The sequence below is a fragment of the Neurospora hispaniola genome, assembly GCF_033458365.1.
Source record: "Neurospora hispaniola strain FGSC 10403 chromosome Unknown B0T23scaffold_7, whole genome shotgun sequence".
In the NCBI taxonomy this organism is placed as follows: domain Eukaryota; kingdom Fungi; phylum Ascomycota; class Sordariomycetes; order Sordariales; family Sordariaceae; genus Neurospora; species Neurospora hispaniola.
Genome location: NW_026944412.1, coordinates 3,133,761 through 3,158,860, shown reverse-complemented (window position 1 = coordinate 3,158,860; position 25,100 = coordinate 3,133,761). Strand labels below are relative to the sequence as shown.

The 25,100-nt window shown below is 53.4% G+C and overlaps 6 protein-coding genes across 6 annotated transcripts; 3 read left to right on the top strand and 3 right to left on the bottom strand.

The window, feature by feature from the left end:
* Window positions 1-11: 11 nt before the first annotated feature.
* Window positions 12-4,027, bottom strand: B0T23DRAFT_387572 (uncharacterized protein). The gene has a single exon (XM_062837691.1). The coding sequence runs from the start codon at window positions 3,762-3,764 to the stop codon at window positions 354-356; it is 3,411 nt and encodes a 1,136-aa protein (XP_062690345.1). The 5' UTR covers window positions 3,765-4,027; the 3' UTR covers window positions 12-353.
* A 176-nt stretch (window positions 4,028-4,203) lies between these two features.
* Window positions 4,204-7,167, top strand: B0T23DRAFT_344792 (uncharacterized protein). The gene is made up of 3 exons (XM_062835947.1): window positions 4,204-4,885; window positions 4,968-6,113; window positions 6,193-7,167. The coding sequence occupies exons 1-3, from the start codon at window positions 4,695-4,697 to the stop codon at window positions 6,749-6,751; spliced, it is 1,896 nt and encodes a 631-aa protein (XP_062690344.1). The 5' UTR covers window positions 4,204-4,694; the 3' UTR covers window positions 6,752-7,167.
* A 504-nt stretch (window positions 7,168-7,671) lies between these two features.
* On the bottom strand, window positions 7,672-10,167 carry B0T23DRAFT_224936 (heat shock 70 kDa protein, mitochondrial precursor). The gene is made up of 3 exons (XM_062833794.1): window positions 10,034-10,167; window positions 9,742-9,871; window positions 7,672-9,674 (listed from the first exon to the last, which is right to left on the bottom strand). Exons 1-3 carry the CDS (start codon window positions 10,058-10,060, stop codon window positions 7,825-7,827), a joined length of 2,007 nt encoding a protein of 668 aa, XP_062690343.1. The 5' UTR covers window positions 10,061-10,167; the 3' UTR covers window positions 7,672-7,824.
* Window positions 10,168-12,031: 1,864 nt separating this feature from the next.
* B0T23DRAFT_387567 (uncharacterized protein) lies at window positions 12,032-15,048 on the top strand. Its single transcript, XM_062837690.1, has 3 exons — window positions 12,032-12,932; window positions 12,996-14,405; window positions 14,477-15,048. Exons 1-3 carry the CDS (start codon window positions 12,148-12,150, stop codon window positions 14,559-14,561), a joined length of 2,280 nt encoding a protein of 759 aa, XP_062690342.1. The 5' UTR covers window positions 12,032-12,147; the 3' UTR covers window positions 14,562-15,048.
* Window positions 15,049-15,809: 761 nt separating this feature from the next.
* Window positions 15,810-17,348, bottom strand: B0T23DRAFT_224890 (uncharacterized protein). Its single transcript, XM_062833793.1, has 3 exons — window positions 16,930-17,348; window positions 16,205-16,864; window positions 15,810-16,132 (listed from the first exon to the last, which is right to left on the bottom strand). Exons 1-3 carry the CDS (start codon window positions 17,144-17,146, stop codon window positions 15,975-15,977), a joined length of 1,035 nt encoding a protein of 344 aa, XP_062690341.1. The 5' UTR covers window positions 17,147-17,348; the 3' UTR covers window positions 15,810-15,974.
* Window positions 17,349-17,891: 543 nt separating this feature from the next.
* Window positions 17,892-20,654, top strand: B0T23DRAFT_415079 (DAO-domain-containing protein). The gene is made up of 5 exons (XM_062839580.1): window positions 17,892-18,075; window positions 18,187-18,252; window positions 18,735-18,968; window positions 19,051-19,836; window positions 19,917-20,654. The coding sequence occupies exons 2-5, from the start codon at window positions 18,221-18,223 to the stop codon at window positions 20,236-20,238; spliced, it is 1,374 nt and encodes a 457-aa protein (XP_062690340.1). The 5' UTR covers window positions 17,892-18,075; window positions 18,187-18,220; the 3' UTR covers window positions 20,239-20,654.
* The last annotated feature ends 4,446 nt before the right edge of the window (window positions 20,655-25,100 follow it).

Below are 25,100 nucleotides of genomic sequence, written 5' to 3'. Positions count from 1 at the left end.
AAAATAACCATGTACCATATTGCCCATGTTCACTTTGCTTTACTTGTTCGCCATGTTATATCTTGTCTAGTTAGAAGACGACCTTCCAAGCACTTCACCCAGTGCCTCTACCTCAATAACGCGTCTGACTCCGTGCCCTACAAGAGGCTTTTTCTAGCCGACCATGCACTTTTCCTGCCCATCCCATTTTTTCTACCAGAGCCAATAGTCTATGTACTTCATCGCCCATATCCCAAACAACAAGATAACCATGCAGGCCAAGCAATTATGCAAAAAAAGTTCAAGCCCGTGATATCTAGACTCCGTCCCATGCTCAACTTCTTCAAAGATCTTTATACAAGGTAAGTGTCTGTTTATACTATACGTTTCGACATGAGCTGGTTCGCAAACGCCTGCTCTCTCTTCGCCGTCTCCCTCAACTCCCCCTTCGCCATCTCTGACCAGTTCTCCTCCTCCTCATATCTCTCAGCGTACCCCTCTTCCGTCGCCAGCACGTCCTCGGTCTCGTTGAAGACGCTCTTCTCCAAGTCCGAGTCCGCTCTGATCATGGTCTTGACGGCCTTGATGGTAAGCGGGCACTCCGCATTTACCCACTCCAGCTGATTGGCTGCCTCCTTCTGCCAGTTGGCCAAGTTCTCCAAGTCCATGTACTTCTTGGCCATGATGATCAAGGTGTGCGAGATGGGTCTTGGGCGTTGAGGGAACGAGCCGAGACGACGGAGCTCGAGCGGCAGCTGGTTCTTCGTGGCAGACCGCGCGCGAACCCGGTACCAGCCTGTCCAGTTGGGCATGAGACGCGCCTCGCACTCGCCGAAGGCCTCGCGGTAACGGTTCATGCGCGCAAGCGATTGGACGTAGTAGTTCCAGTTCTTGCTGTCGAGCTCGAAGCCACGGCTGCGGACGTCCTTGACGAATGCCATGAGCCCGTCGGCGTCGTTCTCGTCGTAAAAGACGCGTTGCATCGTCTTGATGGGGTCACACAGGATCCACTTGTAAGGGCCGACAAGATGTTGAGCTGGTGTTTCCGCGCCCTCAGCACCCATCTCCCGTGGCTCCTCGGCGACTTCACCGAAGGCTTGTAATGTCGTCTTCCTGAGAACGTGAGTCCAGATCTCTCTGACTCGGTCGAACTTGCGCTCATGGTAGTCGGCGAGCATCATATTGTTGAGCAGGCGGATGGGCAAGTTGCTGGGCTCCTTTGCAGATGGGAATTGAGTGGTGTATAGATCCATGATCTCTTCGAGGGTGCCGAAATCCCGGATCTGCGTCAAGATGAACAGGACGTGGGCGAATTGGTTCACCACGGGGCGAGGAGCCTCTTGCTGACCCTTTCCAGTCTTCTGCAGGGTCTGCTTGAATAGGTTGATGGCCTTTGTAATGTAGTACTTTTGATCCTTTTGCCACCTTTGGTGGCCGGGGAGCTGCTGCCATCTGCCCAAGGCGTCAATGACACGAGTGGTCCGCTCGGCCATCTCGGGTTCTTGACGCTTGGACAATATCTCGTTGAGTTTGAGGGCCATATGTGGTTCACGACTGTGAATGAAAGAGGCCATAAGGAGAACGTAGTGTTCAGGTGCGGGCTTGAAAAGATTGTCCTTCTCGGAAGCCCGCAAAAGGTTCAGAGCGTGGTGTGACTGTCTGCAGTACATCAAGCCGTACAAGAGATGGCTATAGGTCTCATTGTCGCTAGGAATCTTGTTCTCGTGCATGTATTCCACGAGGTTATACAACCCCTTGAGGTCTCGCCTCCTGGCGTGGTGACTGAGGAGGGTGTTAAAGAGAACAGTATACTTGCCGGGAAGTGTGCCCTTCTTCACCGTCTGCTTCACAATGACCTCGGCCTCACGGAATCGATCGTTCTGGCAGTAAGCTTCAATTAAGCTGTCCACCATTCCCACATCAGGCTTGATGCCGTCAGCCTTCGCGGCGTTGAAGAGCACCAAAGCAAACGAGAGGTCACCACGCACAGCGGCCATACCCATCACAGTTCCATAGGAATAGGAGTCCGGCTTTCCGACCTCGTCCAAACGCTCAAAGGCCTCGAGACAGCCACTGTAATCCGACGCTTTTGCGTAAGCATTGAGCAAGATATTCCAGTGAACCGTCTTTGGTTTGCCCATGCCCGTCTGCTCTAAACAGTTTTCCAGCACCTTGCGAGCCGCTTCAGGGTTGCCGTTGCGCGCGTGCACGTGCATCAGACTGGAGATGAGTGACATATCTCGCGCGGCTTCCGCTGGGAGGTGCTTACGGTACTCGTTGGCCAGACGTGTTACCGACTTTGTATCACCACGGCCAGCATAGAATGCCAGGAACTTTTGATAAACTCGCTTCTCAAGGGCGTCGTAGCGGCTGTACCAATCTTTCAGGACAAGCTCCATGCCGCCAGCGTCGGTAGGATAAAAGATGTCGAGCATGGCGCGCAACACCCAAATACGGACCTCGGCCTTGGGTAGTTGACGATACTTCTTGTAGGCCTCCGCCGCAGCTCTGGTCTTGCCCTGTTCGATAGCCAGCTTGATGAAAGCCTCGTATGCCGATGGATCCGCAGCATGGCGAAGAAGAACGACTGCGTCCGTTGGCGAGAATAAGGGTAGTGATTTGTTGGCAAGGACTCTGACGAAATCTGCGATCTCCGTATCGACTGCAAGTGCTGAGCTAGGCGCAGACTCTGTATCGGCCGGAGACTTTGTCTTGACCGACTTGGTCTTGGCGGACTTTTTGGCCTTCGTCGCTGGCACCTTGGGCGCAACAAATTCGACAAACTCGGCCAGCTTATCCCGAAAGCCGGGCACGGAAGCCAATGTCTTGAATTCGACAGTAAGCTTTTCAGAGCCCCTGAAGCTGCTAAATAACTTCCAAATGTCCAAGGCCAGCTGCCACGAAGAGGTGTTGAATGCGTGTGCCATGACATCGTCAAGTCCCTGATGAAGACCTTTCTTTTTGAGGGCATCGGAAAATAGCGCCTTTGCATTGTCCACGTCGTCCAAGGCAAGTCCGGCCTTGATAGCGGCTTTGATTATGGATTCCGTCCACTGCTCAACAGGCACGGTGGCGAACAGCTCGCGGATCCTCCAAGCATCAACCGACCGACCAGACTGCGCAAAGTTGACCATGACATCGCTCTTGAAATCCTCCTGCTCGTTGGGTTCGAGCTTGTTGTAAGCCGTCCATATCTGCTCGTACATGGGACCGAACTCTGACGGCTCGAGGAGCTCCCGAAGTACCCGAGGGCCAGATTTTTTGGAAACCTTCTGGGGTCTCCTGTCTTGGATGACACCACTCTCCTGCTCATTCCAGTACTGTTCGAAAAGGTCGGCGTTCATGAACGAGTCGTCCGCTTGCGGTTTCTCTTGCGGTTCTTGCGCAGCGCCGGAGTTGTTATTTATCGCTGAACTGTATAAACGTGTCGCATTTCTACGAGTCTTGTGCGCCGATTCGAGGGATGGTAGTCGAATGGGGAGAATATTCCGAAGAAGAGCGGCGGTTCCACTTGGGTATAGGAAGTCGAGCAAGAACATGGACGCCTTCATGGGCTCTATTCTGTTTTCGGTCTTGGTCGTCTGCGAGCTACCAAGGTTCTGCGTCGTTGTCGGTGTCGAGTCTCGCAGGAGGGTCTGGTAGACATCGAGGAGCTCAAGGTCGGAGGCGCCATGTTGCCAAAAGCCTGTGTGTAGCTGTCGCTGGCTCTTCAGCGAGGTTCTGGCGACGGGGAGAACTCTCTGGAGGCTGCATGTTTCGAGGCTCGCCGCCGTCCTCTCCAGCATCGCGTTGGAAGGCGGAGGCCCAGCCAGCTGGCGTAGTTAATGTGTGAGTCGTAGGTGTTGGTCGTCTCTCTCGGGCATGTTCCGCGCTCGTTTTGTTTGTCCCTCGCTCGTCTCGGCTTGTCTTCCTTGTTAGGGTAGTGTTCGACCTGGGATGGGCGTTCTGGAATAGAGTCTGGGGGCGTTTGGGAGGGAGGTGATAGCTTCGGAAAGCTACGTCGTATGAGAGCTAGGATTGCTTCCGAATCGGGGTAAGAGAAAACAACGCTGTCGGATTGCTCGGTCACAATTCGCCAAAAAAATACCTTGAAAGACGAGACTCTGGCTGTCGCAAGCACCAACCAAAATTTTTGAGCGCGATTCGACCATTTCACGGCGCGAAAGTGGGGCTCACCTACCTACGACATGGCCGCCCGCCCAGCCCGCCCGCGCCGCCGTCCACCAAAAAGCTTCGGTCCCAGCAACGTGCAGAGAGTGAGACGGCCGTGTGAGCTCTCCTGGTCCGGTGGATCCCCTAGGTACACACTATCTCAGATCTCGTCGGGGGTGCCAATCATTGAAATCCGACTGCTGCCAGCTGTTCCATGCTGGCCCGAAGCTCACTATCGATGATCAATCCCATGCGGGGCAATTGGGGGACAACACAAGTAACATGGACCTGGACACGGTGCTCCATGAGAGAGAGCTGCCCACGCGCCCCACACTTTCCAGGTTCAACCTCGACGTCGAGACTCACTGCAAGCCGCCAGACGTACAAAGAGGCCGTCTCCAACTGCTCTTTACATACTACCACGGCATTGATCGAAGCTACCGGCCCTACGCCAAGTTGCGCAACGGGTGCTTCATAACTCCTTTCTGTAGGACCCTCTAGTTGCGACCGGGGCGCATCACCTTGATTACACACACCCACTACACATAACCAACCTCAACACCATGGATATCACAAAGTTCGTGGTATCCCACCGGGAGAACGCCCTCCTCTACGGTGACTATGCGACATATCGCGCCCAACTCTCCAGGAAGCTTCTCAACTCCCGCAAGAAGCCCAACATTGCGACCAAGAGCCGAGGCAAATTCCACCCCAAGGCCCAGATTACCGCTGAGCAAATCTCGGACAACCATGAGTACGACTCCCTCTTGTGCCTGTCGTGGTGGCGCAATGCTTGCCGGCCGTCCTGCTAACCTCGTCTCGTGTGCTACTCTCAGATACCTCCACCTTGCGCTTCTCACCGCCGAGCGCACATGGGCTCATGCCATGTCCATGAAGGCTTCGCATGCTGCTGACACCAAGGGCATGACCGGCAAGACCAGGTCACACATTGTTTCTAGACTCGAAAAGGGTGCCCGCACGGCCGAGAAGCTCGCAGATGTGCTTTCCCAGGACGCAGTCAGCGGCGCCGGCCCTAACGACATCCTCGAAGCCCGCGCCTACGCCGCCTTGCTCAGGGGTGCCGCCAACTTTGAGAAGCAGAGCTGGGAGGATTGTATCGTCAGCTACGCCGTTGCCCGCATGATCTACAGTGCTCTCTCGACCTCTACCAAGGGCGACATCTACAAAGACCTCCTCACCGATACCATCGACCCGTCGATCCGCTATGCTGCGTACCAGGCCAAGATTCCTCGCACCCAACCGATTCCTTCGATTGCCAAAAAGGCGTTCGCCAAAGCCGACGATGACTTGGTGGACCGTGTCAAGGCTGTCAACCCTAGTGTTTTGGAGCAGGGCGATGTGACCATGACGGGCGTTACTAGCGCTGAGGGAGCACCGACTACCATCACATGGCGCTCACGGGGGGTCAAGATCGAGGACGCTTCTATTGCCGTCGCCTGGGCTTCGGTACAAACAGCAAAGGCCAAGCTGAACGAGAGGCTATCCTCTGCCAGCTCGCTGCCACCCAAGGACAAGGCCGCCGCCTACGATGACATTCTGGCCGCAACCCAGGATGCTGTCGATGCGACAAAGCAGGCCATTGACGAGCTCCGGGGAGAAGGTGTCACACAGAGCGATCCTCGCATGCAGAGCTTGCAGATCACAAGGACAGCCGTCAATTTTGAGATGATCAGCTGGCGAATTGGTCGTAACAGGGTGCTCGCTGGCGAGCTTGACGGTGCGCGCGCCACCTTTGATGACCTGTCCAAGAAAGGAAAGAAGGCTCAGGAAGCTGAGCAGGCGTCCGAGAGGCCCAAGGAGGAAGCCCCCGGCCGTCAGATTGCCAAGCTAAAAGAGAAGGTGGTTCTGTATGACGGTACTCTTCAGAGTCTGGAAACCATCACAGAGCTGCCTGGTGTTGCGAACGACCAGGAGCTCTTCACTCGTCTGCAAGCCACTTCGCAATACTTTACTGCTCTCAAGTATGTTCCCTTCCTTCCTTCCTCCATTCCCCATCTCCCAATTTTTTTCACCTGTAACTAACACGCGCCCACCCCCCAGGTCCCTAGCAATCGCCCGCTCCCACTCCCTAGCCCACAACGACGCCAACGCTCTCGCCCTCATCCGCCACGCCCTCAACCAAACCGAGTCCGCGCTGCCCATCCTTTCTTCTACCTCCTCCGAGGAATCTTCGCCAGCCCGCAACATCCTCGTCTCTGCCGCCGACTTCCAAACCCTGCACTCCCTCCTCAACGGCGAGCTCCAGCGTGCCCGCGCCCTGGTGGAGATTAGCGAGCACAACAAGAACAAGAAGCCTTCTGCCGGAAGCAGCAGCAGCAATGGAAAACCCCTAATCGGCCAACTAGCCAATTACCCCTCCAGCGGCCAGGTCAACCTGGAGAACATTGTTGTGTATCCGCCCCGCTTGGAGGCGATCCCTGTTAAGCCTATCTTCTTGGATGTGGCGTGGAATTATATTGATTATCCTGAGAAGATTCCTGCTGGTGGGGACAAGAAGCAGCAGCAGCAGCAGCAGCAAGTGACTGAGGAGGTTCAGGAGGAGCAGACTCAGGAGGAAGAGAAGCCCAAGAAGAGGGGATGGTTTGGGTTTGGCCGGTAGAGAATTGTCATTAGGGGGGCGGTGTACGAGATGTGTTTTGGAAGCAGCGCAGTTTTGTTGAAAATATAATGACGGCTGTTGTATGTGAAAGAAGACGGTCTGCTCGTGAACATGTTGCAAGCAATTGGGGTTGGGTATCTTGCCGCTATGACCATATTTACCTACAATATGTACCATCCACCCAGCGACAAGCTATGAACTCGGGGTCGTTGGCATGACGTATATACCACTAGAGGTAGTTACCGGCGTACTGATTGCCTCATTTCATCCGAGTGTTTCAAGTCTCGAAATTGTATGGTCGGCTTTTATATGTACATATATTGAGTACATCTGCATTTAAGCTGACTTGTGACTTGGGCAGCCCTTTGACCTGTTTTTTGTTTGTATTGGGATCACTTCAACCCTTTGATTGTGTATGGTACGAGTAGGTCCGATAACGGCTCCCGGATGTCGCTTTCGTATCACACTCGAGGCCGGCCGATTAACGGAATGGATAACAGCGGCATACTGTTATCACACAATCACATAGAACTACCACAGTAAATATGACACGATAGCCTGTTTGGTAGACGCTTACTATTCAATTTCATTTTTATCGTTAGGAGGGGAGGTTGATTACTTCGAACTTTGTCCCCTGTGGGTGGTGCATCGTGTACAATGAATATGATATATACACATACGCGCACCCCAGGCAGCCTCCCTTTTCCAGCACCTCCTGTTTGTCCTTCCCGTTGCCCATGCGAAAAACCGGTTAACCTATTTCGCATCTCATCGCATCATTTTTGTAGAATGGAAAGATGTCGTGAAGATAGATGAAGATTTTTTATTGTAACCCCCAAAAACGCAGGAAGTTTTGATGCTCAATAACGCCATCCGCCGCCCTCTGCGGTATTAAACACAAGATCCAGCATGATAGACCTCAAAGAGAAACATGACATATGAGTACAAGGGAGAAATACACAGTGGAGATCATTCCGCTCCAACCAAGCTACTTAGACACCGGGGAGAAAGAAGTATGTGGGTATAGTGAGAAAACGTGAAAAGGAAAACCTAAAAGCTGTTGGGCTTCAGATTTACTCCTTCTTCTCGCCCTCAGTGCTCTGCTGCTGCTGCTCGCCAGCCTCAGCACGGGCCTTGTGCATCTTGTCGAAGAGGTTCAAGCTGGCAACCTGGAGGTCGTCAATCTTCTCCTTGAGGGCATCGGCAGAGATGGCCTGCTCGCCAGACTGGCTCTTGGCGATGAACTCGCGGAGGCTGGCGATCTTCTCACGGATGGCATCAGCCTCGGTCTTGTCGAGACGGTCAGCGTACTCGTTGAGGGCCTTCTCGGTATCGTTGAGAACGCCATCAGCCTTGTTGGCGGCCTCAATGGCAGCCTTGCGCTCCTTGTCCTGCTCGGCATACTTCTCGGAGTCCTCAACCATCTTCTCAATCTCGGCCTCAGAAAGACCGGAGCCGGAGGCGATGGTGATGGACTGGTCCTTGTTGGTGGACTTGTCCTTGGCGTGGACGTGGACGATGGAATCGGCGTCAATGTCGAAGGTGACCTCGATCTGGGGAACACCACGGTGGGCAGGGGGGATACCGACAAGCTGGAAGTTGCCGAGCATCTTGTTGTCCTTAACGAGCTCACGCTCACCTTGGAAGACCTTAATCTCGACGGCGGTCTGGAAGTCGGCAGCGGTGGAGAAGACCTGGGACTTCTTGGTGGGGATGGTGGTGTTACGGTTGATCAGACGAGTGAAGACGCCGCCGAGGGTCTCGATACCGAGGGAGAGGGGAGTGACATCGAGGAGGAGAAGGTCCTTGACCTCACCGGAGAGGACGGCACCCTGGATGGCAGCACCGATGGCGACAGCCTCATCAGGGTTGACGGACTTGGCGGGGTCACGGCCGAAGATGCTCTTGACGGACTCGGCAACCTTGGGCATACGGGTCATACCACCAACGAGGATGACCTCCTGGATCTCCTTAGCCTGGAGGTTGGCATCCTTCAGGGCCTTACGGACGGGCTCAATGGTGCGCTGGATGAGGGGGTCAACCATGGCCTCGAGCTGAGCACGGGTGAGCTTCTGGTTGATGTGCTTGGGGCCAGAAGAGTCGGCAGTGATGAAGGGAAGGTTGATGTCGGTCTGGAGGGAAGAAGAAAGCTCGATCTTGGCCTTCTCGGCGGCCTCACGGATACGCTGGATGGCCATGCGGTCGCCAGAGAGATCGATACCGGTCTCCTTCTTGAACTGCTGGACGAGGTGGCGGACGAGGTGGATATCGAAATCCTCACCACCGAGATGGGTGTCACCGTTGGTGGACTTGACCTCGAAGACACCGTTCTGGATCTCAAGGACGGAGATATCGAAGGTACCACCACCAAGATCGTAGACGGCGACAATGCGGTCCTGCTCCTTCTCAAGACCGTAGGCAAGAGCGGCAGCAGTAGGCTCGTTGACGACACGGAGGACGTTAAGGCCGGCAATCTGACCGGCATCCTTGGTGGCCTGACGCTGAGAGTCGTTGAAGTAGGCAGGGACGGTAACGACAGCGTTCTTGACGGGCTTGCTGAGGAAAGACTCGGCAGTCTCCTTCATCTTCTGGAGGATGAAACCACCAATCTGGGAAGGAGAGTACCTCTGGCCACGGGCCTCAACCCAGGCATCACCGTTGGTGTGCTGGACGATCTTGTAGGGAACCTCCTTGATGTCGCGCTGGACCTCGGGGTCGGTGAACTTGCGGCCGATGAGACGCTTGGTGGCAAAGAGGGTGTTCTCGGGGTTGACGACAGCCTGACGCTTAGCGGCAACACCAACAAGGCGCTCACCGTCCTCAGTGAAGGCGACGACGGAGGGGGTGGTACGGGCACCCTCGGCGTTCTCAATGATGCGGGGGACCTTGCCCTCCATGATGGCAACGGCGGAGTTGGTGGTACCTGGAGGAGAGGAGACTTGAGTTAGCCATGTCGGAGCTCGTCTGTTGGTGGTAGTGATGCTACATACCAAGATCGATACCGATGACGGAACCAGTGACCTTTCCGTTCGTCTCCGTTGACTCGAAGCGCGCGAAGGCGGGGGTCATGGGCTTCCTGAGCATACCCGCGGCGCGGGTAGCAATGGAGGCCTTGGGCAGCTGTAATCAAGAGGGGAACATGTCAGCCATTGTCATTGTTGGAAAGTATTCACGAATATGAAACGCGCCATTATCGCGATCTTGAAGTGAGGGAAAAGTGGAAGCAGCGGATGCTGCAAAGTGCAGGTGCAAGTGCAAGTGCAAGCTCGGTTTATAACTTACAGCCCTGGTAAGCCTTGTGGACATCATCTTGTGTGTGTTTGTGACTCTAAATTAAAAACAAAAATAACCCCTTTGGAAAACAGACAGGGCCGGGAATCACCACAACGCAGACGGGAAAGAGGTGATGGTGGAAGAGGAGAGGGTGGTTATGAATGAGGATGCGTGAACGGAGAGCGGAGGCCGAGGGGGAGCTGGTGGTCAAGCTCTTTTGTACTGCGAGGGAAAAAATTCAACAACCTGGTCATCGAAGGCGTTGGAAATTTTGCTCGGCTCTGCTCTCAGCACTCACACGGCCCAGTGACTGGATCGACAGCGACTCCAGCGGGACCTCAGCTCCAGTTGGCACCGCGGGGGGGCCACTGCCCACCCACTGAGAGCAGCCGCATGCACGATAAGTGGGGCGCCGAGCAAGCTCCGCACGGGCCACTCCGTCAATTGTCGCAATGGCGGGCGAAGGCGGGGAGCCTGCCCTGGGGGCGGATTGAAGTCTTCCTCCTTCGACCCGTTTCCTCCGTCCACCGAGAACTCCGAGCTGCCGTCAACCTCGCCGTCTTCAAGGCGAGATCCAAAACATCCGGAAAGCCCATTCCCATCTTGGATTTTGCGACAGCACGTGACTCCACTTTGCCGTCCATGGACCCCTTTCTCTTGTTTTCCAGAGAGCAACTGATCCCTGCTCGGGCAGCCTGGGGTCGGTCCGGCTCAGCCTGGATGCTGGCCGGCCGAGGTTTGATAATGAGAATGGCCCGAATGGGTGAAGGGAGGAGGAGGGGAGAGGCGGGCTCGGGCGGGTATGCGTGCGTAACAAGCTACCTATGGATGGCCTGTGACGGCATCGGGGGAGAGTGGATGCGCTGCTTAAAGCGGCCTGTTACTACGGTCACGCCGGGTATTGCGCGCTACTATACACTATAGGTATATATCTCCATGCTTTGCTCCAGAAACACCCACGAGTGTTGGAGATGCGATGCCATGTCATTGATCTTGTCTATCTGTTACGGAGACTAGACTACAACTGACTGTGCGCCAAATCACCTCCGTTGTTGCGCGTAACTAGAGGTAAGTACATGTATCGATCAGCCAAACCTCAGACTCGTATGTGTCTGATGATGTGCCACGACGGAGGTACCTGCCTTGTGAAGTGGAGTGGAGGACCCCGGTTTTGGAAGGTTGAGGTACCTTTGACAGTCTCAAGCTTGGAGGTAGGTTAACTGTGTACCTGAAATAACCTCTTATTGTTGTCAACATTCCAAGATCTTTTCCCAGGAAATTTTAATTTGGGACTTTCTTTAGCTGCGCGGCAGAACGACTTCGCAAGCACTGCATTGTGTTGTCATTCCGTGGGTCAAAGTGGTGCGTCCAAGTGGGTGGCGAGCTTAGGATATTACGACTTAATGTAATGGGAAAAGGGACTTGACGTTTAACGCGGGTTTGCGACAACACTCAGAAAGCAATGACGAACTGGTCGGACGGGCCTCTCCTATTGTTTCCTCGACAACTAACATCACTTTCATTGAACTTTCTTATTCTAAAACTCACCAGCTTTCAACTATCCTACATTGTAATTCAATTCACCCGCATCAACCTTTGTCCCCAATCCCAACCAAGATAGCCCGGCATTTCGCAATCCGACGACATTCAGCATTCGACGTTCCACGCGATCCTTCTTCTAGTTGGTTCCTCCTTCTTTGACGGCATCGACTTCCCTCGACGATACCTAGCCATCAACAGCGCGGAATTGTGCATGGTCATCGCAAACTGATTTGGAACTGCCCGGTCAAAATAAACCCGCCAAGACTTTCCCACAATGACGGTCAAGGACGACGTGTAAGCTGATGCCCGAGTCCCAAGTCTATTCCGCGAGTTGCACCCGGTGCCCCCCCTCCACCCCAACTACCACCCCGAAAATTGAAATCACATTCCTTCAATGCTGACAGAAATCTTGCGTCTAGTTATCATGCAACCGACCACTTGATCCTCCCCAAGCCTCGACGCCGCTATGGCACCAGTGTCCATCCTAGGTACGTCCTTGGATCATACCCATTGCGACACACCTACGTGGCATTTGGTCGCTAACCCCTAATTTGTTTTGCAGTCACTGGCAGTTGCGTTCTATGGTAGGCGTCGAGGACAACAACGTGATTTATTTTCCCGGAGGAAGGGACAGCACCGAGGTCCAGAGACTCAACATCACAACCCAAGAGATCGAAACCATCAAGCGCCTTCCTTTTCAGCCTAGGTGTCTTGTCGCGCGGCATGGGTGGATCTGCTGTGGCGGCGAGACCGGCGAGTTCACGGCGATACATGTCCGCGAAAGGACCCCTCAGAACGATGCCAATGCGCAGCTCAATACGGATTCGGACGATCAGGTCCCTGGTCAGGAGTTACTGGACGAACTCAGCCGTGACTTGGACGACGAAGACTCGGTAGAGGTCGCGCGAGCGTTGGCCCGGGCCCAAATCATAACTGCTGCGCGAGGCAATACCAACAACGACAACAAGAACCTATCGGTCACAAGCAAAAAGTTTGGCAAACAGCGGGTGAACTGCATCACTTTGTGGTTTCCACCGACTTTGGTACCAGCCGCGGCAGGCGCATACAACGAACCAGTTGCCGTTCTTTCAAACAACGACAATTCCGTTTCGTGTGTAAGCTTATGGGAAGAGGAGGCCTTGGACGAGATCACATACCCGGACTGTGTCAACCGTGCTGTCATCTCGCCCGACGGCCGGCTCCTTATCGCCATCAGTGACGATCCCTATCTCTACGTGCACGAGAGGGTTGAGAAGGATGAGCCGTGGATGAATACGTACCGTTTGTCCCATCGAACACATCGATGGGTTCCGCTGCGTAAAGTTCCTTTGAAAAGTCAAAGCAAAGATGATCGGTCGGAAAACAGGTATGTGCATCGTCTTCTCTACGCATTTTCTCTTGTTTGCGCATTCTTCTAACACCGCAATAGGGGGAGTTTTGCGGCATGCTTTTCCACTACGGGGAGTTATCTTGCTGTCGGAACTCAGTATGGAATTATCTCTGTTTTCGATGTTGCGGCCTTCTCCATCCCTGGATTAGATCCCCTCGTGGCAACCTTCGGCTCGTCAAGGCCAAATGCTGAGCTAGGCGCCATCCGTGACATGGCTTTTGCTCCCGGGTCCACGGACCTCCTAGCATGGACTGAAGATCGCGGCCATGTCGGTGTTGCCGACCTCCGAACCGGTTTTCTATCGCGCCAAATCCTGGACCTAGACAAACGAGACGATTACGACCACATCACCATATCCGATAGGAGCGCTATCGACCCTGGCCTCCTTCTCCTCGCAGCCGCCCGCACCGATGACAATGAGGCATCAGCATCCGCCTCACCACCATCTCGTTTGCGGGGTATCGATCTTCTTGCAGCCCTGGAAGCTCGACGGGAACGCTCAAATAGAGAGCATTGGGATCCGCTAGAGTCATCTTCGTTTACTCCTCGTGAACTGGAGGTCCTTGACGCGATTCGGGCGGAACGAAGACAACGAGAAGCCGCTACCTCGGGCGGAGGACCAACCACGACCGAAAGAAGAACTAATACTTCGATCTGGCGTGATGATCCGTCATCCCGCTTAGGTGGAGCAGGAGCAGGAGGAGACACACAGCGGTCGCCTGGGAGTAGCGAGCAATCCCGCGAGCGCGGCAGTGGATTGAGAACCGCTCGCGATACCAGGGACTTATCTACCTACCGCGAGTACGCAGACTTACTCACCGGGATCCCGCCTCGCGCAGCTACATCGCTACGAGCTTCCGCCAGCACCGGCGGAGGTGCAGCTGGTAGTGGTAGCAGCGGTCGTGATGGACGAAACTTGCGAGCAAGCATAGCCGCATTACGGGAAGCAACGGACGAAGCTACCGCCGCGGACCATCTTCGCGTCATCACCGCCATTACTAGGTTAGACAGAGGAGGAGACCGAACGACGCACCCACCTACCCGACCCGCTGGCAGCGGTAGCGGTACCAGCAGTAACCCAGCCCAGACTGCTTCAGAAGCAGCAGCAGAGAGGCGAGCTCTCAACCTCTCCTCGCGCATCATAGCGAACCCAAGCTTATTGTCTCCCACCAGCGGAAATACCACATCAAACACTAGTGTCAATGCTGCAGCCACTCTGCAACAGCTCTACTACACCCTTCACCTCGAAGACACGCTCCCCTTTGACAGCTTCAGCAGGACACTGCCCGATCTCGACTCCACCCGCAGATTGCGGGGCGCCCATGCCTCGCTGCGCGAGTGGGATGATCATCCGACTAGACGGGCGTTTGGCGCGCTATATATGAGTAGACGGGAGCCCGATCCGCATGATACGGCGGGGTTGTGTTGGAGTGAGGACGGGAGGGTTTTGTAAGTTTTATCCCCTTTTTGTGGTTGTCACTTGTCGATTGCTAATATGTAATTTGGTTTTTTTTAAACAGGTTCGTCGGCGCCGAAGATGGGATTTACGAGTTCCATGTGAATCTTCTGCAGAGGAGTTTATTTCCTAGTACGGACTACCGCTAGGTTTGACGCTCTGGGATGGTCCTGACTTTTGTTTGTTTTTCCCCTTCTTCTTCTTTCGGGCGTTGTTTGCGGCTTGCTTGGTGAACTTGATGGGAAGGGAATAAGGCGTTTTCGGCACAACTTATTTCACCTTGACCCCCCCTTGAGGGTGAATATGGACATACTACCTTTCAATAATAACGAACGAACATGGGACGTGGGACCGTGGGCGCAGTGGAAGAGGGTCTCTTCAATTTGCTCTTGGCTAAAATGATGATGGACTATCAAGACGGCGCACACGTACAAAGAAACCTTGAAAAGGTAATAATGAGGATGTTTGAGGCTGGGCTTGGTTGATGGAGGGCGGCTACAAAATTGTTTGGGCAACAGATAACCTGGAAGCAGCAGTTCAACAAAAGGTTACCGAGTTGGGGAGAGATTGATATGTATGGTGTTATCTAAAATAGTTCTTAACTCCTAAACAAGTAATTGAATGCTTACAGTCACAGTCAAACTTCATCTATACTTATTGTGACATGAACGTGACCAACTTCCCTAACGAGCCAGTTCAGTTCCTATTATCATCTATCAATTTGTTGAACTTGATGTTATTCAAAGTCCCCTTAGACTGTATTTGTTCTAATGTGGTTTTCGTACAAAGAGCCTTACGTAACATCTTCTATACTCAAAAAGGCGCCCAATTCACCAAGTCTCCCGAATCAAGTTGCACCTCGCCTTGGGGGTCTCGAATTGAGATAAGTTGGATTGAGCCAAGTCGAGTTGGTTGAGTACTAAGTTGAGTTATTCCAAGTGTTACAAGAAAACCGTAGAGAACAAGCGCATTCTTGAACACCGACAGCTATCGAGTTCAAATGCCCAAAATTTTCATCGACAAGGTGATATGAACTGGCCCCAGCTTCGATGATTACCCATAACTTCAAGTGCACGTGTAGCAAAACAATAGTGATAATACGAATAACATTACGGGTTTGCGATGTCCCAACATATAAAAATGCTATGTATGTATCTCCCGTTCCTACTTCAATCTTTGCATTCCATTTCATTTACTTCAGCTTTCCACCAATAAATCCCGAACTGCAATAGAGGGAGGTATTATCCGCCAATAACGCCTGTAAGCCACCAACCTGTCCTGTCCTGTCCTGTCCCCGAAAACAACAAACTGGCTTGTCTCCCTATCTGTCGCGGGTACTCCGTAGGTTACTTTTCTGGAGTAGGAGACGGGGCCCTGATAAACAGGGTTCAGAAATACCTTACGACTGTCCGTGGTGCCAGCTTGAAACCCGAGGCCCGACATAATCTCGGAAACGCCGTTATCATAAAAGTATCGTTCCTTCCTTTGAAGCATACCCGTGAATGTGGAACTTTATATCTCACTCGAGCAAGCCAGAGCTCACTCTGAGTTCTTGTGTTCCATCACTCAACAATGGCTTCCTCCTGGTGCTGCTGGGCAGGGGCAGTCATCTTGGGACGTTCTACGTCTGAAATAGACGTCGACCGATGAAGACCTGACGCGTGAGTAGGTTCGTGAGTGTTGGCAACGTCTTTCCCTGATGACTCGACTAGTTGACGTTCTGCACGGGGAATTAGCAAGAATGATCCTTCCAATCACAAAGTTGTAATAGCGGTGCTAGCGCAGAACATACCCAATTCACGAATGCGATGCCTCAACATTTGGTTTTCCCTGATAAGCATCTGCGTCTCTGCCTGATAAAAGGCACTCTCATCCTTTCCGCCAAGGGGCCACTGGTCCATACTGTCTGCACTAATGGACGTGGCGCGCACCCTAGGCGAAGCGCCTCTGCTCGGCGTTCTGGACCGAGCCTTATTGAGGTCGTTGCTGCTGCGGGGGAAGTCGAAGGAGCCGCGGGGGTGGGGAAGGAAGCCCGGTGATTTGGGGATGGATGTTCCGGAAATTCCCCCCATCTGTGGTGTTGAGCTGCGATTGGGTGTGTCCCGCCCGGAGTTGTCATCGCTGATGGCTCCGGATGAGGACTGCTGGCGCTGAAGCTGTGACTGTAGCCTTCGAATTTCGCTGAGCAGGCGGTTCACCTGGTACTCCTGCTCGTTCTCTAGCTCCTGGTGAAGCTCTCCGAGGCTAGGAGCCCGGCTGTGCTGTTGCGGGCGGCCGGGGATAGGCTGGGGGGAACTGACGGATGAAGGCTTGGAGCTGTCCGAGATCATTTCCCCAGGAGCGGGTATCGATGGGTCGTTCATCTGGAGGTTCATGAGGACTTGTGATTGGCGACGACCGGCGCTGGGAACCTTGGGGGCCTGGGATGCAGGGAGAGGGCTGATGGAAGAGCCTAGATAGGTAGCAAGTGTCAGCAGGGTGATTTTGAGGTCAATAGTTGGGCGTGGAGTGACGAACTTCGTAGTGAATCCTTGCGCTGAAGACCAGCGTTGAGAGTAGCTGCGGCCTGGAGGGAAACAGAGCCCGACCTTGGGGACGGCGAGGGGGATGTCTCTCTGGTCTGGCCCAGAGAGGAATGGGTGCGAATGGACGACGACATGCCGATACTTTTAGGTATCTCGAGGTTTGGTGTTGATGAAGAGGGAGAAAGAGAAGCGTCTGGATTCAAGCCCATATTCGCTCCGGAGCTCGACTGGTAAATAGCTAGGCTAAGCTATTAAATGTCGTATATAGGTACGACCGGGTCGCGTCGGCAAACGGAGGCGGCCAGGTGCAAGCGTAAGGGCACTCTCTGAGCAATCGATGCGGTGTTCGGATCAAACAGATTGGCCGGTGAATAAGTTGTAAGATGCCGTTAACGGAGTTCAAGAGCAGGTCTCGACCGTGGAGGTGGCAGATGGCGACCGCAACAAGAGGTGGCCAGTTGTTGCACGTCACAAACACGAGACACAGACGAGACGGAAGATCGAGAACCAATGGGGAGATCTCTAGGTAATACGAGACGTTGCGAAATGTTGAAGTGGAGGATAAAGGACAATGGTTACCTTTGGTGGATGTGATAAGAAGATGGGCTAGAATCTCAATTGCACTCAACTGAAGGTTCCTTTTTAAAAAAAAAGTTCAGAACGGCCCATGATGGAACAATCTCAAAGCCGTTCATGTGTGGAAGGTACTGTACTATGTACGTACGACCTATGCTCCAGCGGTTTCGATGCAATACATGCTTGGCGTTGTCGAAGGTTCGCTGCAAGGAGCTGCTCGTCTTCCATGCCATCCCAGCATGCATCGCGGCTGGGCGCGGGATAGCAGTTGTGACCACCTGTAACTTTTGTTACACAGGCCACAGGACCCCTCTCAGGTCAGGATCCCCATTCAGGATCTGGGAGTCGAATTTGTTGGGATTCATGCAAAATGAAGCAATGGACCGGACTCTTTGCTGAGGTCAAGGTCAAGTTCGTGGCCTTCTCGAGACATCGGAGGCGTCTAATACAGCCGCGCTACTTGGCGAAACCCGCAGTTCTACCCAGCATCAACCCTTAACAAAAGGCGGTTATGCTCGGCCATTTGTAGAGTGACGTCGGTTCAAGGTCGCTCGATACTTAGGTACTTGATATAACTAAACTGGTCTCCGCGGAACCGGTTCGAATTCCTATGTTGAAAACATGTCCAGCATACCCTAACATACAAAGATTTTCTAACCAGACACTGAAACAGAAGGGCGAACGGGATATCCCATCAGGGTCCCAGCATGCGCTGGCTGTTTGAGACAAGGGCAACAGGGTATCACGAGATGACATGACTGGTATCGAGATCATGTGCTTGGAGAGAAACCGACGGTCGAGCCATGTATCCATAACAGGCAACCACAATCGTCACCGAGGTGGAACTTGGTTGGGTTCTCTTTCCACCTGAACAATGCTTGAGCAACGTCGGAACCCCGAAATTCTTCTTTTCCACAGTGCACCCCTGGAAATTTTGTTAATTGGTCACCTTGTCCAGGCGGTTCCAAATACAGCTGTTTGAGGTACCAGACTAACAAACAAACCAGCGTTAGATCGGTCAAAGCATCGACGTTGGCGAGAAAATGCGGAAGCAAGCTGACGTTGGAAGCTGATAGAAAAACATAACAAAACTTTTAGCATGTAAAGTCGAGGATTCTGACTTGATGTGAAGTTGCAGCCATGCCAAGTGAGGTCATGGTCTGATACTGGAATATGCCAGATGACAAAACTGCATTGAGCGGCATGGGTGGACGGGTGTAGATGCGGGAAAGGCCGTAACGCCGCATCCCGGATTCCCCACACTGTTGAACTTGCCCGGACAGACCCGACCTCCGATGGCGCCGCGGCAACCCGACTTCGGAGGACGGGATCATGCGCACGACCGGCCGCAACTTGTCTCCGCAAAGGGCCCGTGACGCGCTGCAACAAGCCTACAATACGTAGTAACAGCTATCGGCAAAACTTTCACCATGACACTCATCCTTACACCAAAAGGTCGACTCACAGCAGCGACAATACGGAATGCAGTTACGACATCGGTTCTCCCAATAATACGGACTGGTCATCACCATGGCAGGCTCCGTCCTTTTTCCCACACCTCCGCCTCGCACGCCGACTTCACCCACGCCGTGATAGGCGGCGGCGTAGTCGGCCTCGCCATCGCGCAGCAACTAGCCCGGCGCTCTTCCTCCCCTTCCACCCTCCTCTTGGAGCGTCACTCCGCCGTCGGCACCGAGACCTCCTCGCGCAATAGCGAAGTCATCCACGCCGGTATCTACTACGGCGCAGGCACTCTCAAGACGGAGCTTTGCATCCGGGGAAAGAATCTGCTGTACGAGCTCTGTGAGAAGCACGCGGTCCCCCACAAGCGCGTGGGCAAATGGATCGTCGCGCAGAATCAGGCCCAACGCGAGGCGCTGCAGCGCATCCATGACTTCTGCGTCAACGAAATCAACGTGCCTGTGCGCTGGGTGTCGCGTGAGGAAGCGCAACGTCGTGAGCCGGCGGTGCGCGCCGAAGCTGGGATCTTGGAGTCTCCGACGACGGGCATTGTGGATTCCCACTCGCTGATGGTCTGTCTCCAGGGCCGCTTCGAAGAAGCAGGCGGGACGGTGGCGCTCGCCAGCGCCGTCACGGCCATTCGGCCCCTTGGCGATGCCAATGCCAACGGAAAGGAGGGCTGGGAACTCACAGTCCGCGACACCACCACCGGCGAATCATCCACCATTACCACCTCAACGATCATCAACTCCGCCGGCCTCGGCGCCGTCGACATCCACAACATGATTGTCCCGCCCTCACAACACAAGCAAATGTTCTACGCAAAAGGAAACTACTTCTCCTACCCCCCTCCTCTCCCAAAGTCTCAACCCTCATCTACCCCGCTCCCGAACCCGGCGCGGGCGGGCTGGGCACGCACCTCACCCTCGACCTGGCGGGCAGGATCAAGTTCGGCCCGGATGTGGAATGGGTCGATTCCCCCGACGATTTGGCTGTAAACTCGGCGAGGTTGCCGGAGGCGATCGAAGCAGTTAAGAAGTACCTGCCGGACTTGGATGATACCCAGTTGCAGCCAGATTATGCTGGCATCAGGCCGAAGCTGGGGAAGGCGGGGGCGGTGGCGCAGGGGAAGGGATTTGTAGACTTTGTGATTAGGAGGGAAGAGGGGTATGAGGGGTGGGTGAACTTGTTGAATATTGAGAGTCCGGGGTTGACGAGCTCGTTGGCTATTGCGGAGAAGGTGGAGGGGTTGTTGTACGGGTGAGTTGGGGGAGTTGGGTAAGTGAGTTCAACAGTGTTATGTGACGGTGAGGAAGTGAGGACGAACCAGGCGTCCATCTCTCCTCATTGGATCCACGACAGTATCATCTCGCCGCTTGGATTACGTGGGCTCTTCTGACAATGTGTCTTGCTTTCCTTCCAATTCGCCGAGGTCTCTTATTTTCAAAGTACATATACTTTTTCGACATCCCAATTATCATATTATCGTGAATCCTTCAGCATAAACATCTCACGAAGTTTTCAGCTACATTCAACCTCATGGATGCATGGCTGCGTATGTAACATACCCCGCGAGCGAGCTTGTCCACTACACTACATGCTTCCTGATTACTCAATTTTCAACGGGGATGTTCTCCTTCTTGCATAAATCAGGCAGAACAGCGAACCAGATAAATCGACTGTGTAGTACCGCCGTAGCCAACCGGCGGTGTAGGGCTATACAGATTGATAGCCAAGCTCAAGCTAAGACCCTAAAGCTTAGTATGTATCAACTTTACGCGCTGGCAACTACCATCGAATCCTTACTCAACGTGGTTATTCCGAACAATGACAACAAGAACTCAGAATAACTCTTTATCTAACGTGCTTAGTTGTCACTCCATTAGGAATGAGGGGAGGTTTATTGATCTTGGAGCTACCGTTGCTATGCCTCCAACTATACATCTAACTATACCTCTAGCTGTGCCTACCTTTGTGTGAATTGACCTTCGAAACGCAGAGCTGTCTCCTACTTTGGCTTCGAATACTCTGTTTCCGCTTTGGTCTTCCGCTCCCTCTAGTCCTCTATCTTAGTATCGCCGCGGTCATCCTCTTCTTCTTGAAGAGTACCTTTGGGGACGCCTCACTTCATAAGAAAGAACATAGCCTGGCGGTTGAGCCGCCGGGGAATTCATGTCACTTTCTTGGCCAGGCGGCCCCCACGCCGCTGGTTTATCTAGGCACACACAGTCGATATATCCGGCTCACAGGAGAGCCTTCCCGTACTGGCATGTTCCGTACGTAGTTCTTACCAAGCCCTATTTTTTGAACATTTTGTCTTTGATCGAACAGAATCACTCTCGGACATATTTCAATCCGGACATCAAATTTAATGTGAACCGATGTGAACACCCGACTCTGATGCACCCGGCCGATCCCCCGGACCCTTGGCTCGCCCGATCCCTCCGATGAAGACGATCAATGCCAAGGCCATATCGGATGGGTTTCGGAGCTTTGCACCGGAACCTCCACTTTCAACGTTCTAGGTCGAAGAGTGCAGCAGAGACTACGGTTTCCTGCCTCACTCATGCGTGCGAAAGGCCATGCATGTTCCTTCGCTGTTGAGTACAAAAGAACAAACCTTTTGTGAGTTTCTCTATTTCGTCCAAAGTGCACCCGTTGCTTGTGCCGTGGCTGTGGTGACCTGTGGCTACCTGTGTGGCCCTGTGGACCCGAACGTGGCCCACTCCCGCCGGCACACGTGTAGCTGATGCTGATCATCGCCGCAAGCACCACGCTAGGAGATATGTACCGACGGAAAGTTCCAAGGGCCCACGAGCCCAAGAGACCCCAACGGATGAAGCTGAGCTGGAGCTAGAGCTGGGAAGGGGGTGAAAGTCATCAAACCTGACTAGTATGGATCTGTAGTAGTACGGCGTAAATAAATATGTGTGGAAAGTGGTGCTGAGGGCGGATAAATGCTCGTGCTTGTGTAAGGTAGTCATAAGGTGGGAATCAGATCACGCTCGCTCTCTCTTCGTCTCCGAAATTGTGTGTGATGGTTTTCTTCAGGGCTTGCGAGCGTGGCGGTCAGGTACATAACGTACCGTCCCAATGACACGGGACAGGTAATCATCAAATATGGCCTTTCCCACCTCGAGGCGCCGAGGAGTCTGACGGGAGAGATTGTGTATGACATAGGGTACTGGGGGATGGGGGGATCGGAGGACAAACCCCTCATTTATGGTGATACATATATTTCGGCCGTCATGCTCCCTTCTCTGCATTGCATGCAGCTGGCTTGGGCGAGTCGAAATTCTGGTAGGTCATCTTGACGGAACAGAGCGGAGTCATCGAATCGACGGGAGGTGCTGAGGGTTACCCGGAAACGGGAAGAACGCGCTAATGCAGGAACAGCGAGTTACGAGATGTGAAGAGGGGTGGCATCCCTAACGTGATTAAATGCTCAGTGTTGTCCGTTGATGGTGCTGGTGGTGTATTGATGAAATGTCAGTGTTGGCGATTTTGAACATTCTAGCATTCATGGAACTCTTTGACTGATGGTGTTGGAAGTTTGGAAACTCACAAACTACCTCTACGCGGGGTGTTTAGAGTGGCATCCGGTCAACTAAAGGATCTCTCTACCTGCGAAGCTCCCACCCGACCAGAGCTGCAGCCATCCGATGGAAAGCAGCAGAGAAGTTTCAACCAAGTGGGGAGAAGCCATGCCGTTATACATGATTTGCCCGCCCTGAACGCCTCCGTCGGCTTGCCACGAGGAGAGGGCCCCTGCTTGGCTTGGGAGGGAACTGCTATTTTCATCGCCTTTACGGACGTACTGCGTGCGCACGAAAACTTGAATGTCTCAAAAGCTGATGTGCAGCAGATGTTGGAAGGGTCGTGGCATCATCTGTGTAACTCGGGGGAAGGTGGTGGTCGAACCATGATGCGCCAAAGAAACGTGGAATGACTGTGTTTTCTCAGTTTGGTGGTACAGCGTTCAATAATCGGAAATTTTGGAAGATGCTTGTGTTGGCAAGATGATGCGTTGGTGGACCGGTGGTTTGGAGTTGGTGATGGTTGGTCTGGATGCGACTGCCATCACCAACGGCCCCCTTTTCACTTTCAGCAGCAGCTGTTCATCCGAACAATGTAGCGGATAGTTCAGTTGGTGTCTATTTTGCGTATTGTTCCATGCTTTTTGCAAACATGGCGAACAGCATTGTCAATTTCTGATCACCTCAGCCGATATTCTGCCTTGTGTCAAGGTGAAGATTAATGTTTGCTTGCGTAATGAGCGGCTGTAGTGGTGGTGAAATTGGTTGCGTTGAGGTTTTCGTTATTCGAGCCAGGGCTGGAGGTGAAGACTTTTAGAGATGGAAAAGGTGCCGTCGCAAGCCCTAACCTCACTAAGACGTGGTTACCCGAAACTCGTGTTTCCATCAGACGCAGCATGTTTTCTTTGTGCGATGACGGTGGTGAAGATGGGAGAGTGGGGGGACACGTTGAGAGCAGATGAGAACGTGAGGTGGACATGGGGGCAGCGGGAGGGCAGGAAATGAAATTTAATCTGGTGAACGACGTGCCCAGAAAACAGGCTGGGGCTGTTACTCGGCGGTTGCCGAGCTGCCGTTTTTTGCTTCTTCGACCGACTGACACATCAAACATGTCAAGTGGGTGGGGTATAGTGTACGTGTACAGAGCAGTAGATCTTCATCACCAGGGGGCCAGATCTGATGCCCAACGTGGTGTTTTGAGCATGCCCAGAAGGTATTCAGAATGGGTTCGATTCACTTCAGGTGTCCAACTTGCAACTTGGAGGACGATGATCGATATCATGATGATCCGTAGGGCGAGACCTCAGCTGGCCCCGCGCGAAACAGCAAGTTATGTAGAGGTACTATGTACTTGTACACTAGAACTGGCAGAATAATCGCAGGCGCGCACGCCGGTAACATCCATATTGGGTGCCGTGGATTTACGCTGTCAAAAAAACGTGAATCCACTTGAATGCCACCTTTGCACGCACTTGCACTCGCTGGGTGTCAGGGGCTTCCTCGCTCCTACCCTTGTCCATCAGTGGTTTCAGCTCCACTTTGAACAATGCTATTCCTCTTTCCATTTCCCAAAACCGAAGACGTTTTGGCAATGGAACCGTGTGGTCATGGTTTACGACTCCCTCGTTGCTTCTCTTCTGCAAGCCGAGGCTTTGATTGGCCTGCAGTATGAGAATATGTCAGCTGTGAAAATTCTTCACGCTGCCTGACGTTGTGTAGGTACGTAGTATGCAATATTATACCTATCATGTTTTGGTTCCGGGGCAAAGGGTGCGCAAAGTTATGTAGGTACGTACTGACCTCTATGTATGGTCCTTGAGGTAGGTCGGGATGAGTTGCGAACGGTCCTTCCACTTTGCGCCCTGTCAATCCTGTCATCTCAACGCCCAACGGCCCGTCCTGTTAGCGCGCTGAAATTAGACACACAACTACGCTTCCAATGCCCCAAGCCAGAATGGGAGGACAGCAGCTCACAAGACAGAGCTGTACAGACACAGAAACAGAGACAGAGACAGAGACAAGAGAGCGCCTACCTACCGTTCATTGTCTGTCTCTAGAGCACTGTGTGTCTGAGGAACTCGACCGGCCAGGGTAGCTGTTGGCTGGGCAGAACTCCCGAGATGGAGGTCACGATCACGACGGGACCCCTGGCCCGCATTTCAGCCTACCAAATGCGCCAATCCCCGGGCTGCATGTCTGGGACGGAAGTGAAATGTCGAGTCGTTCTGTGTCGTTCGCATTGTTGCACATGGCGGGAATGGACCCCCAGGCCATTAGTGTGGAATTTGGAACCCATCCAACATCCCAGGCGGAAAAGCCATTGGACTGTCTGCATGTGTAAAAAGGGTAACCTAAGGTACTTGGAGGTAATTAGCTTATACCCGAAACGCCCTGGAATAGCAGCACTACCAGTCGGTCCCTGTGGTTTTCCCTGTGGTCCCAGGAGGAATCTTTCAATTAATATACTGAACGGCCGTCTGAGGCGCGAATCCTCGTTGATCTCACGCGCCCACGTTCCGAACTGGGATTCACCTCAGGCCCTCACACGCCGAGCTGGTCGTTCCGATCTCCCTGACGTATAATTTGGCTG

What these genes read in the sequence shown, in the direction of transcription:
- B0T23DRAFT_387572 (XM_062837691.1), bottom strand. Translation starts at nt 3,764, where the DNA reads ATGCTGGAGAGGACGGCGGCGAGCCTCGAAACATGCAGCCTCCAGAGA.
- B0T23DRAFT_344792 (XM_062835947.1), top strand. Translation starts at nt 4,695, where the DNA reads ATGGATATCACAAAGTTCGTGGTATCCCACCGGGAGAACGCCCTCCTC. An exon ending in CAAATCTCGGACAACCATGA is followed by an intron (nt 4,886 to 4,967) that starts GTACGACTCCCT and finishes TGCTACTCTCAG; the next exon opens with ATACCTCCACCTTGCGCTTC. An exon ending in CAATACTTTACTGCTCTCAA is followed by an intron (nt 6,114 to 6,192) that starts GTATGTTCCCTT and finishes CCCACCCCCCAG; the next exon opens with GTCCCTAGCAATCGCCCGCT.
- B0T23DRAFT_224936 (XM_062833794.1), bottom strand. Translation starts at nt 10,060, where the DNA reads ATGATGTCCACAAGGCTTACCAGGGCT. An exon ending in CCACAAGGCTTACCAGGGCT is followed by an intron (nt 9,872 to 10,033) that starts GTAAGTTATAAA and finishes TCTTGATTACAG; the next exon opens with CTGCCCAAGGCCTCCATTGC. An exon ending in CGTCATCGGTATCGATCTTG is followed by an intron (nt 9,675 to 9,741) that starts GTATGTAGCATC and finishes CCTCTCCTCCAG; the next exon opens with GTACCACCAACTCCGCCGTT.
- B0T23DRAFT_387567 (XM_062837690.1), top strand. Translation starts at nt 12,148, where the DNA reads ATGGTAGGCGTCGAGGACAACAACGTGATTTATTTTCCCGGAGGAAGG. An exon ending in GATGATCGGTCGGAAAACAG is followed by an intron (nt 12,933 to 12,995) that starts GTATGTGCATCG and finishes ACACCGCAATAG; the next exon opens with GGGGAGTTTTGCGGCATGCT. An exon ending in AGTGAGGACGGGAGGGTTTT is followed by an intron (nt 14,406 to 14,476) that starts GTAAGTTTTATC and finishes TTTTTTAAACAG; the next exon opens with GTTCGTCGGCGCCGAAGATG.
- B0T23DRAFT_224890 (XM_062833793.1), bottom strand. Translation starts at nt 17,146, where the DNA reads ATGGGCTTGAATCCAGACGCTTCTCTTTCTCCCTCTTCATCAACACCA. An exon ending in GCGCAAGGATTCACTACGAA is followed by an intron (nt 16,865 to 16,929) that starts GTTCGTCACTCC and finishes CTACCTATCTAG; the next exon opens with GCTCTTCCATCAGCCCTCTC. An exon ending in GCATCGCATTCGTGAATTGG is followed by an intron (nt 16,133 to 16,204) that starts GTATGTTCTGCG and finishes TTCCCCGTGCAG; the next exon opens with AACGTCAACTAGTCGAGTCA.
- B0T23DRAFT_415079 (XM_062839580.1), top strand. Translation starts at nt 18,221, where the DNA reads ATGCGCTGGCTGTTTGAGACAAGGGCAACAGG. An exon ending in TTTGAGACAAGGGCAACAGG is followed by an intron (nt 18,253 to 18,734) that starts GTATCACGAGAT and finishes GGACGGGTGTAG; the next exon opens with ATGCGGGAAAGGCCGTAACG. An exon ending in TACCCCCCTCCTCTCCCAAA is followed by an intron (nt 19,837 to 19,916) that starts GTCTCAACCCTC and finishes CCTGGCGGGCAG; the next exon opens with GATCAAGTTCGGCCCGGATG.